The 14,441-nt window shown below is 46.6% G+C and overlaps 1 protein-coding gene across 1 annotated transcript in view; it reads left to right on the forward strand.

Annotated features, from left to right (window-relative positions):
- The window catches only part of NCKIPSD (NCK interacting protein with SH3 domain), an 89,334-nt gene that overhangs the window by 38,304 nt on the left and 36,589 nt on the right, over positions 1 to 14,441 (forward strand). Inside the window, exon 5 of the mRNA XM_040358940.1 lies at positions 749 to 1,323. Coding sequence (XP_040214874.1) covers positions 749 to 1,323 — 575 coding nt within the window. The remainder of the gene's footprint in view (positions 1 to 748; positions 1,324 to 14,441) is intronic.

Below are 14,441 nucleotides of genomic sequence, written 5' to 3' on the forward strand. Positions count from 1 at the left end.
CCAAACTGCAACTGTCATTTTCAGAATAAAGAATGCATTTTAAATGCATTTTTTGCTGTGAAAATGACAATGGACCCAAAAATGTGTCAAAATTGTCCGAAGTGTCCACCATAATGTCGCAGTCATGAAAAAAAATCGCTGATCGCCGCCATTAGTAGTAAAAAAAAAAAAAAATTAATAAAAATGCAATAAAAATATCCCCTATTTTGTAAACACTATAAATTTTGCGCAAACAAATCGATAAACGCTTATTGCGATTTTTTTTTTTTTTTTACCAAAAATATGTAGAAGAATACGTATCGGCCTAAACTGAGGAAAAAAAAAAAAAGTTATATATGTTTTTGGGGGATATTTATTACAGCAAAAAGTAAAAAATATTGCATTTTTTTCAAAATTGTCACTCTATTTTTGTTTATAGCGCAAAAAATAAAAACCGCAGAGGTGATCAAATACCACCAAAAGAAAGCTCTATTTGTGGGGAAAAAAGGACGCCAATTTTGTGTGTGTGTGTGTGTGTGTGTGTGTGTGTGTGTGTTTGAGCTTTGGGGTGCACACCCTAATGCAATAGGCTGCGCACACCTATGCTTCTACTGATTCTTTAAAGTTAGATGTTTTTGTAACAGTATAGATCTACTTCAAAACTGTGTATTCTTTTTGACCAGAAAAGTGTTTTCTTCTGCCGTCTGTCGGCACTGTTAAATCTTTGAATCTCCTAATTAAAGTATTAATTTCTTTACAAACTCTGCAGATAGCACTGACAAATCCTCCCGGTCCATACTGCACATGTCCACTACAAGCGTGTCGTCTCTTGACACAGCCTGCACAGCTTCCACAGACTCTTGTCATATCTCGGCAACTTCCAGTCCCAGTAACACCCCGCCACCAGTGCCCAGTAGAAGCATGCACACTACAGTGTCTCATAACCTGGAGGCCTGCACCTTGGTCCCCGGATCCCTGAGCTCCCACAGTAAGCATGCAGCCCCGGGGCCTCCGGAGCAGGAGAATCTTGCCGAAATTCATCAAAATGCCCAGACCAAGCGCACGGCTCCGGCCCCTCCTAGCGTGGAAGCGTTCAACTCCGTCATTTATGACAGCAAATCCAAAACGCCTTCAAAGCCTGCCTCCACGGAGCCTACAAGCAGGTCCAGCAGTGTGCCAAAGTCCATGGGTGCGGAGTTAATTGAACTGGTCAGAAAGAACACCAACCTTAGCTATGAGCTGTCTCGCGTGGCGATTGGAGTGATTGTCGGACACATTCAGTCAACGGTACCGTCTACCGGGCCTGTGATGGAGCAGATTCTCATCTCTCTGATAGAAAACAAGGTAAGAGGGGTTCATTTCTGGAATGATCGTGTCTGGTGTGAGTTACGTGGCAAGGAAACATTGCTGTCTTTTTGTTGTATCTTGTCAAAATAGATGTGCCAGTTTGTTGAACTGTAGGAATTAAAGAGAACGTATCGATCACTGTACTCCAAAAAAACGGCACACCTAAACTGCCAAGCTGTCGGCAGGTTCACATATCTTGGGGTTGTGAGTATTTGTAAGTGTGGTGGAGGAGTTTGTGGGTGGTCGAGGGTCATTGGCTTATAACCAGTCATTCGGTGTTGTGCAGGTGATGGGAATGCAGAGACTTTAAAGGGGAACCAAACTCTGAAACCTGTGCCAAAAGCAGGCAGAGGATAACTGACTAGTCGCCAGTATGTCCTCTGGTCTCTCTGCAGCTGATCCCTATTAAAGCGGGGGTTCACCCAAAAATTAATTTAACATTACATTCAGCCGAGTTGTCCTAAAGACATTCGGCTGTTTTTTTTTCCCCCCGTACATACCGTATTTCACCGCTGCTTCCGGGTATGTCTTCTGCGGGACTGGGCGTTCCTATCTGATTGACAGGCTTCCGACCGTCGCATACAGCGCATCACGAGTTCCTGAAAGAAGCCGAACGTCGGTGTGGCTCTATACGGCGCCTGCGCACCGACATTCGGCTTCTTTTGGCAACTCGTGACGCGTAGTATGCAACGGTCGGAAGCCTGTCAATCAGATAGTAACGCCCAGTCCCGCAGAAGACATACCGGAAAGCGGCGGTGAAACTACGGTATGTACGGGGAAAAAAACAAAAAGCAGCCGATTGTCATTAGGACAACTCGGCTGAATGTAATGTTTAAAAAATTTTTTTTGGGTGAACCTCCACTTTAAGGTCTTGCCTTGTCGTGTTCTGTCAAGGCACATATTAGCCAGCACACCAAGGATCGTCAAATGTCGTCCAAAGCTTTTATTGCAGAAAGGGCGCATCACAAAGGACCAAGTGCAACGTGTTTGAAGAAGCGCAGAACCCCTTCAGGCATGTGGAAATATTGACTATAGGGCTGAAACGAGCGATTATTTTCATAATCAATCAGTTTTACAGGAGCGCGCTCGCAAAAGCTTTCCACCATGCGAGGGAGCTCGCATGAACGTGGAAAGCTTTTGCGAGAAGGAGCAGAGACAGCCGCCGAGGGCCCCCAGAAGACTAGGATCGGGGCCAAAACGAACTGCACAGTGGAGGAAAGTATGACATGTTTGTTATTTAAAAAAAAAAGGAAGCTTTACAACCCCTTTAAGCCTAAGGGAGTCTGTCATGGATGATAATAAATTACAATCCTGTCTGAAAATCTGCAAAACAGCGTTTTAGGTCTTTTTAAAAAAAAACATTTTCTCTTTTCGATCATGGACGGACACAGCTTCCTTAAATCTTGACTTGTGGGTTATGTTCCTGTTTGCTTCTCCTATAGAACAGGAACATAACCCACAAGTCAAGATTTAAGGGAAGCCGTGTCCGTCCATGGACAACAGAGAAAAGGATTTTATGGTGAGTATAAAAAATCCTATTTTCTCCTTTCGTCCATGGACGGACACGGCTCCCTTCAATCTTGACTTGTGGGTTATGTCCCTGTTCTAAAGGAGAGTATAAAAAAAATCCTATTTTTCCTTTTTAAAAAAAAATGTTTAGCATTTTAATTCAGCAGCCCCTGAACTCTCCTCAATATTATCTTATCGGTACATGTAGACAAAGTCATTTATAGTCGTTTCCAGGCAGTTGAGGTTATTAGAATCTTTTTTTGGAAAGCAAAAAATAAAATGCATTCAAGGCGGATGTTCAGAGGCATTTGAAACGCCAATTGCTTGTAACAGCGGTAACTTGCGCTTAGAAGTGTTTTCGTCTATAGGTGTCTTCAATGAGAGAGAGACAGGCGATGTGGAGGCGTCTCATCACTTCCTCACCACCTGTCAGTAGCCTCTGAAGCACAAGCTGAACATGAATCGGGCTTCAGAGGAAAGGGAGATTTAGACGCACATCTATATCTAATCTAAGCATCCTGTTCAGTAGAGGAACAACCTGTAGGGGGCGCTGAGTGTATAGATGAATTTTTCAGTAATTATCAGTAACCTTGAAAGCCGTGGTGATATGACGGACCTTTTAGACGATCCGGTACAGTTTAGGAGTAATTAAACAAAACGTCTGACTTTGAGTCGGCTAATAGAAGGTTTATTTCTCGGTAAAAGGTTTGTCATCTGTGTTTTTGCTGTTCTTTTAGATAATGTGTGCTTTTTTTTTTTTTCTTCTTCCTCCTACAAAGAGAAATGTCTGTTATGTTGTAAATTATGAAGACAAACTCCCTAATTGGAATCGGATGTTCGCTCTCTGAGCCGTCTCTGGAATATGTTTTGTACTTTGTGGTTCAGAGAAATCTGGCTCTTGTGTGTTCCTGTAATAAGACGACATGTTGTGCGAAATATAAAAATATAGAACTGTCAGGTTTGTTCACCATTGAAGTTAGACTCAACGGGATTAAAAAGAATACTCTGGCAGTGGGGGGCACCTTGCTTATTGCTAAAGTGACACTAAACAATGACTCTATTCTCCAAAGACTGTATATGTGTGTTATCTCTCTCTCTCTGCTCTCTAGCTCTCGCTCTTTTTCTCCTTCTCTCTCGCTCTCTAGCTCTCGCTCTTTTTCTCCTTCGCTCTCGCTCTCCTGCTCTCTCGCTCTCCTGCTCTCTCGCTCTCCTGCTCTCTCGCTCTCCTGCTCTCTCGCTCTCCTGCTCTCTCGCTCTCCTGCTCTCTCGCTCTCCTGCTCTCTCGCTCTCCTGCTCTCTCGCTCTCCTTCGCTCTCCTTCTCTCTCGCTCTCTAGCTCTCTAGCTCTCTAGCTCTCTCGCTCTCTAGCTCTCTCGCTCTCCTGCTCTCTCGCTCTCCTGCTCTCTCGCTCTCCTGCTCTCTCGCTCTCCTGCTCTCTAGCTCTCCTGCTCTCTAGCTCTCCTTCTCTCTCGCTCTCTAGCTCTCCTTCTCTCTCGCTCTCTAGCTCTCCTTCTCTCTCGCTCTCTAGCTCTCCTTCTCTCTCGCTCTCTAGCTCTCCTTCTCTCTCGCTCTCTAGCTCTCCTTCTCTCTCGCTCTCTAGCTCTCCTTCTCTCTCGCTCTCTAGCTCTCCTTCTCTCTCGCTCTCTAGCTCTCCTTCTTCTCTCTCGCTCTCTAGCTCTCCTTCTTCTCTCTCGCTCTCTAGCTCTCCCTCTCTCTCGCTTTCTAGCTCTCCTTCTCTCTCGCTTTCTAGCTCTCCTTCTCTCTCTCGCTCTCCTTCTCTCTCTCTCTCGCTCTCCTTCTCTCTCTCTCTCGCTCTCCTTCTCTCTCTCTCTCGCTCTCCTTCTCTCTCTCTCTCGCTCTCCTTCTCTCTCTCGCTCTCCTTCTCTCTCTCTCTCGCTCTCCTTCTCTCTCTCTCTCTCTCTCTCGCTCTCCTTCTCTCTCTCTCTCTCTCTCTCGCTCTCTCGCTCTCCTTCTCTCTCTCTCTCTCTCTCTCTCGCTCTCCTTCTCTCTCTCTCTCGCTCTCCTTCTCTCTCTCTCTCGCTCTCCTTCTCTCTCTCTCTCGCTCTCCTTCTCTCTCTCTCTCGCTCTCCTTCTCTCTCTCTCTCGCTCTCCTTCTCTCTCTAGCTCTCCTTCTCTCGCTCTCCTTCTCTCTCTAGCTCTCCTTCTCTCGCTCTCGCTCTCCTTCTCTCTCTCTCGCTCTCCTTCTCTCTCTAGCTCTCCTTCTCTCTCTCTCGCTCTCTAGCTCTCCTTCTCTCTCTCTCGCTCTCTAGCTCTCCTTCTCTCTCGCTCTCCTTCTCTCTCGCTCTCTAGCTCTCCCTCTCTCTCGCTCTCTAGCTCTCCCTCTCTCTCGCTTTCTAGCTCTCCTTCTCTCTCTCTCGCTCTCCTTCTCTCTCTCTCGCTCTCCTTCTCTCTCTCTCGCTCTCCTTCTCTCTCTCTCGCTCTCCTTCTCCCCCTCTCGCTCTCTAGCTCTCCTTCTCTCTAGCTCTCCTTCTTCTCTCTAGCTCTCCTTCTCTCTCGCTCTCCTTCTCTCTCGCTCTCCTTCTCTCTCGCTCTCTCGCTCTCTAGCTCTCTCTCGCTCTCTCGCTCTCTAGCTCTCTCTCGCTCTCTCGCTCTCTAGCTCTCTCTCGCTCTCTCGCTCTCTCTCTCTCTCTCTCTCTCTCTCTCTCTCTCTCTCTCTCTCTCTCTCTCTAGCTCTCCTTCTCTCTCTCGCTCTCGCTCTCTAGCTCTCCTTCTCTCTAGCTCTCTTTCTCTCTCGCTCTCTAGCTCTCCTTCTCTCGCTCTCTCGCTCTCGCTCTCTAGCTCTCCTTCTCTCTCTCGCTCTCTAGCTCTCCTCTCTAGCTCTCCTTCTCTCTCGCTCTCCTTCTCTCTCGCTCTCGCTCTCTAGCTCTCCTTCTCTCTCGCTCTCTCGCTCTCCTTCTCGCTCTCTCGCTCTCTAGCTCTCCTTCTCGCTCTCTAGCTCTCCTTCTCGCTCTCCTTCTCTCTCTCTCTCTCTCTCTCTCTCTCTCTCTCTCTCTCTCTCGCTCTCTAGCTCTCCTTCTCTCTCGCTCTCTAGCTCTCCTTCTCTCTCTCTCTCTCGCTCTCTAGCTCTCCTTCTCGCGCTCTCTCTCTATATCTATCTCTTTTTCACCTTCTCTTTCTTTCTCGCTATTTTTTATATATATAATATATACTACTGGATGTTTTTTTATGCCTCCCTTGTAATGCCCTTTTTGAGTCCCCCGAACCCCTCCTTTTCCCCCTCACTTCTTTATGTGGGTACGAGCGGTGCATGTTGGTTGCAGTCACATGCACTGCTCTATGCACACTACACATCCCATAGTCCACAGTCTAATTTCTTTCTTTCTTTCTTTCTTTCTTTCTTTCTTTCTTTCTTTCTTTCTTTCTTTCTTTCTTTCTTTCTTTCTTTCTTTCTTTCTTTCTTTCTTTCTTTCTTTCTTACATATATATATATATACATTTTTTTTTTTTTTTTAAGACTCCCTTGTAATTCTCTCTTTGAGTCCCTGAACCCCTTCACTTCCCTTTTATGTGGTACTAGCGGTGCATGTTAGTTGCGGTCACGTGCACTGCTTTATGCTTACTACACATCCCATAGTCCACAGTACATCATAAGAGGGTGGCTACATTCCTACATACAGTGGGACCATGGAAAACAAACGTAGCCACCCTATAACCAGGAAGTCTGATCGCAGCAGCAACAAAAAAAGAATTTAGCGGAGGCTGAGAGCGACGGAAGGATATTTCAACATTTAACCCTTGCAGTGCTGAGAGTTCCTTCATGTGAAGGTTGTTTGTGTAGAAATGCCAGAGTGGGGCTTTAAAGTGAATTCTCCCCTCAGTTTTCCCTGCCGTCTATAAACCCAGCGGAGAGATCAGAGCCCTGGTGTGTCCCTGGAAGGGGGGAAGCCCGACTTACTAAGGGGGTCCTTTATTTATATTTTCCCGGAGTTCCGCTTTATTTTCCATGCCGTTTATTACATTTGTGTGCTGAACTTTATATTTACCACATTAAAAACGTTTGGCTTTCTTTCCTAAATATACAACTAGGGCTCATTCCTGATATCAATTATAAATGAGGGCAGTGAATGTGCGATTATAGATGAGGAATATCTCATCTACATAATATAAATGTGATTTCAGCCGTTCTTATGCGACAGACGAGTAATTGATGTGATTTATTTTCTTCTTACTACTTCCCTCCTCCAGCAGGAAGACGTCTCATTCCTGGGGCTTAATTGATCCACTCTGTGCCACCAGCCTACATGGCATCTGCCTGTGCTACACGACTAGCGTTAAAGCTGAACTCTGGGCGCAAAAACTTTAATTTAAATGTAGCACTACCCCCGAAGGAGCTCCTGGTTTGTTTTTGGGTGGCATGTTACCTCGTGGCTCCTTTGCCTTCTTAGGGGTGAATGGTGCATCTAGCAGTAGTAATGGGGGGCCAGATTCACAGAAGAGATGCGACGGCGTATCTCCTATCTACCCGACGGAGCATGCGCAGTACGTTCGGCGCAGGAACGCGTCTAATTTATATGGTGCCCGCCCCTTTTCAATTGGGCGGGCTTGCGCCGAGCGCATTTACGTTACACCGCCGCAAGTTTACAGGTAAGAGTTTTGAGAATCAGGCACTTACGCTGTAAACCTGTGGCGGTGTAACGTAAATCGGATACGTTACGCTGCCATGGAGCAACGTAATTGTATCTGAATCTGGCCCGGAATGTCCACGACAGGTGTCTTTTGCTGTGCTCTTTATTACCCAGCCGGGTAAAAACGATAAAACTTGTAATGAAGAAGGTAGAGTTGAAAGGAGAAGGAGAATAGCAGATTCAGGTGTAGCAATAGGGAAACAGTCCTGCTCCCACGTGTTGCACTTCTTGCGCCACTCCTGCTTGAGTGGGAATAGCGTACCTGGACAGGCCTCTCTCACTGACCTGGCAGCCAGAGTATCACTCGAACCTTTAAGGAAAAAGTCTCTGCCACAGACCCTCCTGGAATGAACTGGAACCTTTAGGGAAAAGTCTCTGCCACAGACCCTCCTGGAATGAACTGGAACCTTTAGGGAAAAGTCTCTGCCACAGACCCTCCTGGAATGAACTGGAACCTTTAGGGAAAAGTCTCTGCCACAGACCCTCCTGGAATGAACTGGAACCTTTAGGAAAAAGTCTCTGCCACAGACCCTCCTGGAATGGACTCGGGGAGAAACCTCTGCCACAGGCCCTCCTGGAATGGACTCGGGGAGAAACCTCTGCCACAGGCCCTCCTGGAATGGACTTGGGGAGAAACCTCTGCCACAGGCCCTCCTGGAATGGACTCGGGGAGAAACCTCTGCCACAGGCCCTCCTGGAATGGACTCGGGGAGAAACCTCTGCCACAGGCCCTCCTGGAATGGACTCGGGGAGAAACCTCTGCCACAGGCCCTCCTGGAATGGACTCGGGGAGAAACCTCTGCCACAGGCCCTCCTGGAATGGACTCGGGGAGAAACCTCTGCCACAGGCCCTCCTGGAATGGACTCGGGGAGAAACCTCTGCCACAGGCCCTCCTGGAATGGACTCGGGGAGAAACCTCTGCCACAGGCCCTCCTGGAATGGACTCGGGGAGAAACCTCTGCCACAGGCCCTCCTGGAATGGACTCGGGGAGAAACCTCTGCCACAGGCCCTCCTGGAATGGACTCGGGGAGAAACCTCTGCCACAGGCCCTCCTGGAATGGACTCGGGGAGAAACCTCTGCCACAGGCCCTCCTGGAATGGACTCGGGGAGAAACCTCTGCCACAGGCCCTCCTGGAATGGACTCGGGGAGAAACCTCTGCCACAGGCCCTCCTGGAATGGACTCGGGGAGAAACCTCTGCCACAAACCCTCCTGGAATGGACTCGGGGAGAAACCTCTGCCACAGGCCCTCCTGGAATGGACTCGGGGAGAAACCTCTGCCACAAACCCTCCTGGAATGGACTCGGGGAGAACCCTCTGCCACAGACCCTCCTTGAATGGACTCGGGGGGAGAAACCTCTGCCACAGACCCTCCTGATTGTGGTTACGGAGATGAACCTCCTTGATAGAATTACGCCTGGATCTCCTTCAAATTGCTTTCAGGTACCGACTGACAGGTGACCAGCCTCAGTGTCCGGATACCTCGATCCCCGGTGGTTTGTCGAGACCCTATTGAATCTCCAGCCTCTCGTTGGTTCTCCTCAGATGGCCCCCCCCCCACCGAACAGCTATACCGCTTAGGATCTTCAGGGTTGGAAACCCAATACCAAATCTCTTGTCTGCAAGTCGTTCAAAATACGGCCGCTCGACTCGTGACTGGGAAAAAAACATGGGAATCAATCTCGTCTTCACTGAGATCCCTTCATTGGTTGCCATTAAAGGACAGAATTATGAGGTAAGTGTAAACAAACCTCTCCCCGTGCTTCCTAGTGTGGCTGTGACTGATCGTCTGTTCCCTGTCATAGGGAACAACGTTCAGTGACGTCACATGCACAGCCACGCCCCCACAGTAAGAACAGTAAGATCATTTTTACAGTAATCGGTGAATTTTTATAGCACTGTTCGCTGTAAAAATGACAATGGTCCCAAAATAGTGTCAAAAGTGTCCGATGTGTCCACCATAATGTCGCAGTCACGATAAAAATCGATGATCGCCGCCATTACTAGAAAAAAAATTATTAATAAAAACGCAAAATTTATAGCGTCTACCAAATAGGGGATAGTTTTATTGCAAACCAATCCATAAACTCTTATTGCGATTTATTATTTTTTTTTTTATATCCTTTTTGGGGATATTTATTATAGCAAAAAGTAAAAAATATATATATATATATATATATATATATATATATATATATATATATATATATATATATATATATATATATATATTTTTTTTTTTCAAAATTGACGCTCTATTTTTGTTTATAGCACAAAAAATAAAAACCGCAGAGGTCATTAAACACCACTAAAGAAAGCTCTATTTGTGGGAAAGAAAGGACGCCAATTTTGTTTGGGAGCCACGACCGCGCAATTGTCAGTTAAAGTGACGCATTGCCGAATCGCAAAAAGGGGCCTGGTCCTTTTTAGCTACATAATGGTCCGGGGCTTAAGTGGTTAAAAATGACAGCAAACTCGTGTCACATTGACACTAAACCACAACACACCAAAAAAATTTGCACTAAAATTTTTGCACCAAATGTGTAAGTGATTCGCGACTTTTCATTTTATGTGTTCCCTGGAGCTCCTCCCTAAAGAACGCTTTCCATGTAACATGTCTGTCTCCGCTGTATAAATGACGGGTGAACGTGAAGCCTGCAGCTGTGCCGTAACCGGACCTTTACCACCGCACAGCTACCGCCTCTTGTTTTACACACAGATACGTCAGTAAAATTCTCCCATGTTTTGTAATCTATCATCGAGTGACTGCTAATTACTGTTATTATTTAATTGCTCTGCAGGATACTCTTGTCATGTTAATTGCATTCAAATGTTCGTTTAGATTACACGCGCTGACAAGGGTTTTTTTTTCTTGTCTGTCTAATGACATTTGTTGGGTATTAAAGGAAACCTGTTATGTGGGAATATACTGGGGTAGATTCAGGTACAGCTGCGTGCTCCTTACGGAGGCGCAGTGTACCCTTTTTACCCTGCGCCTTTTAACCTGCGCTACGCTTCATTCATGAAGCAGTAGCCACGTAATTTGCGTGGGCGCTCTTCAAAAATGCCCTGCGTAAGGGCGCCTAATGCAAATGATCCCGTAGGGGGCGGGAATCATTTAAATTAGGCGTGTTGCCGAGCGTAGAGCGCATGCTCCGTCTGGAAACTTTCCCGACGTGCATGGCGGTAAATGACGTCGCAAGGACATCATTTGCTTCAAAGTGAACGTGAATGGCATCCAGCGCCATTCACGATTCACTTACGCAAACTACTTTCATTCCTCCTTCTCCCCGGCTGGTCTTACCCTTTGGTGGGGATAGCTGTACCAACTCCGCCTGGGCTCTGCTCCCCGCCTCTCCTTTACTTGGCCTCTTTCGGGCACACCATCCAGGGCTCCAAGGAGGCAGCCGGAACTCATGAGATGCCTCCGCACTCGGGCTGCCGTGTCCCTGGATCATCCCAGCTACCCCTGCGGTAGCCTGTGATTGATAAAAGGCTCCGCTGCCGTGATGTCACCAAGTATGCGCCTAGCTGTCTGCCCCTTGTCTGAGCCTGGCCTGGCCTCAGCACTGAGCTTGCACAGTTCTAAAGCCTGCCCGTGGCCATATTTTTTATGGGCAGCAGCCATCTGTAAAAACAGACAGTTGGCAACCCTCTTTCATGCTCGCCCTCAACTTATTTCAACTCGCCAAATGCGAGCAGGCGAGTTGAAATTTTGAGGGCTGGCCTTAGCGGCCCCTGGGCGGAAGGAGGAAGTGGGACAGGAAGTCCCACCCCCCCCCAAGAAAATGACATGCCAAATGTGGCCTGTAAGGGGGCGAGGAGTGGTTTAAGCGGAAGTTACACTTTTGGGTAGAACTCCGCTTTAATGGCTGTGTTGAGTTATTTGAGGGGACAGCAAATTTACACTGTTATACAAACTGTACACTCACTACACAACATTGTAACAAAGTGTCATTTCAAAGGGCAGTTTATAATGGGGAGCAAATAAATAAAATGTAATTGTTCCTACAGAGGTTTGTGGTTTCCGCTGCCCTTTACTGTAGTAGGAAATGGTTCCTAATTCTATTTTCTCTTCTATGAGAGCTCTACAGCTTGCAGCTATTGTTTCAGAATGCTTTGGTGTCCAATAAATAAATTTCCCTTTCCTGTATATTTGATAAAATGGGGAGTAATTGGTAATCCTACACTCCCCTATATGCACCGACCTTCCTGCGAGCCCCGGCGCTGTGTCCCAGCCTGCACCAGACATGCATGTATGTAATTATAACCCGCCCAGCAGGAGAAATTCACTAATAAATGAGGCCGTATTCTCAAATGAGCTCTCCGGAGAATTACATTCAATAAATTAAATTAAACTTCTTTTCTGTAATGCAGCCGCCTGCTTCCCAATCCAGATCTCCTGGGAAGGTTCAGCTCTGAGATATAGATATCTCGCTCTTGTAGTGACTTCCATAATTATGTTGTTCATTTTTTCCCTTTTTCATGTATCTGTGCCTACTTACATTTGTTGGTCTAATGCCGCGTACACACGATCGGAATTTCTGACTACAAATGTTCGATGGGAGCTTGTTGTCCCAGGTTCAGCTCTGCGGGTAAACACTGATGCAATGAGGCATTGGGCATTCACAACAGTACAACATTCTCACGTATGGCAAGCTGTACGCGCTTGAAAAAGCACCAGTAAATTTACATTGGGCATTTAAGATAGATGCCTGTAAATCAGGGCTCGACAAATCCAGGTCGCCATGACGACTAGAAATAGTGTCCTGGCGACTTGGCTTGGAAGGTGAGCTGGCGCCATCTGGTGGTGGCAGTTGGTATTACAAGTTAAGCATTACAAGTTAAACAGCAATTCTAATGTCATTTTTCACTATTTTTCACTGCCATCTTCTTCCCTCTAATTAGAACCCCCAAACATTTATATATATTTTTTTATCCTAACACCGTAGAGAATAAAATGGCGATCGTTGCAATACTTTCTGTCACGTTGTATTTGCGCAGCGGTCTTACAAGCGCACTTTTTTGTGAAGAAATTACACTTTTTTAAATAAAAAAATAAGACAACAGTAAAGTTATCCCCATTTTTTTAAATATTATGAAAGATAATGTTACGCCGAGTAAATTCATACCCAACATGTCACGCTTCAAAATTGCGTCCGCTCGTGGAATGCCGACAAACTTTTACCCTTTAAAATCTTCATAGGCGACGTTTAAAAAAATCTACAGGTTGCATGTTTTGAGTTACAGAGGAGGTCTAGGGCTAGAATTATTGCTCTCGCTCTACCAATCGCGGCGATACCTCACATGTGTGGTTTGAACACCGTTTACATATGTGGGCGCTGCTTACGTATGTGTTCGCTTCTGCGCGCAAGCTCGTCGGGACGGGGTGCGTTTTCTGGCTCCTAACTTTTTGAGCTGGCTCCTAGATTCCAAGCAAATTTGTAAAACCCTGCTGTAAATGAACCCTAAAGCCTCGTACACACGATAGGTTAACCAGAGGACAATGGTCTGAAGGACAGTTGTCATCGGTTAACCGATGAAGCTGACTGATGGTCCGTCACGCCTACACACCATAGGTTATATAACCAATCGTGTCAGAACGCGGTGACGTAAAACACAACGGCGTGCTGAAAAAAACGAAGTTCAATGCTTCCAAGCATGCGTCGACTTGATTCTGAGCATGCGTGGATTTTTAACCGATGGTCGTGCCTACGAACGATCGGTTTTGACCTATCGGTTAGGAATCCATCGGTTAATTTTAAAGCAAGTTGGCTTTTTTTTTTAACTAAATAACCTATGGGGCCCACACACGATCGGTTTTGACCGATGAAAACGGTCCTTCAGACCGTTGTCTTCTGGTTAACCTATCGTGTGTACGAGGCCTTATACGCATTTGTTGTTATGCTTTATATATGGACAGTAGTGTATTTTGGTTTTGAGCTGCCCTAGGCAAGACTAAAATTGGCAACACCCCCCCCATCTAAATTTGTCCTACCCCTTCCTGTTTGAGATCCACCCCTTCCTCCTTTAGGCTTTCCTCTTTCTATTAGAGCGCCACATCTTCAGAGGTGGGGTGAAAGAATTAGGGGGAGGGGAGAGGGGGGGTGAGAGAGGTTAAGTGTGCACTACCCCAGTCCTCCAGAGCGAGTGGGGACAGGGGTTCGAATTTCTGTGCCAACACCGAAGATCCACCACTACTGAAGAGCAGTGGCACTGGTCGGCTATGATATCTGACCAATTGCAATTCTGACTACTCCTCTACTACTGCCCCAGCCACTTGCTTGGGATTCTGATTTTCGTCAGCTGTAGTCCCGTGGTAGAGGAGTAGTGGGTGCAGATCGGGAATTGGTCAGATATCATAGCTGACCAGTGCCACTGCTCTTCAGTAGTGGTGGATCTTCGGTGATTGGACACAGCTGTCATGTGATCAGGAGGGCCAATCACAGAGCCCTTCTGCCGATCAGAGATGCGGCGTGTTCAGGTGACACAAGCGCATCGGGATCGTGCCCATGTGCGGTCACGTGCGCGTGATCCCACTCCTTCTGAGGGACGTTCCTGAACGTCCACCGAGGAGGAAGCGCCCACCTGGCCGTATATGTACAGCGGCCAGGTGGAAGGTGGTTAAGAATGTAAATAACATATTGATAAGGGCGAGGAAGAAACCAGGAAAGGCAAAATATATTTAGGTTATACTTCAGAACATACACTATAAATAAGCAACATTTCAGATAAAATGTAAAATTTTTTTTTTTATAATGGGCACTACAGGTGCTCGATGTTTTCACCCCCATCCTAAATGCAGTCTTGGTTTTTCATTGACATTTGGCTATAATAGTATTTTCTATAGTTGCCTTTCTTTTCTCCTCCTGTAGAAAGAGGAATGGGTGGCGGGTTGCCTCTTTATGCAGGCTCTGGAAGGCTGCACTCGCGGGAGGCAGATTATGCTCCGCACAGCC

Source organism: Rana temporaria, chromosome 7, assembly GCF_905171775.1.
Source record: "Rana temporaria chromosome 7, aRanTem1.1, whole genome shotgun sequence".
Lineage (NCBI taxonomy): Eukaryota > Metazoa > Chordata > Amphibia > Anura > Ranidae > Rana > Rana temporaria.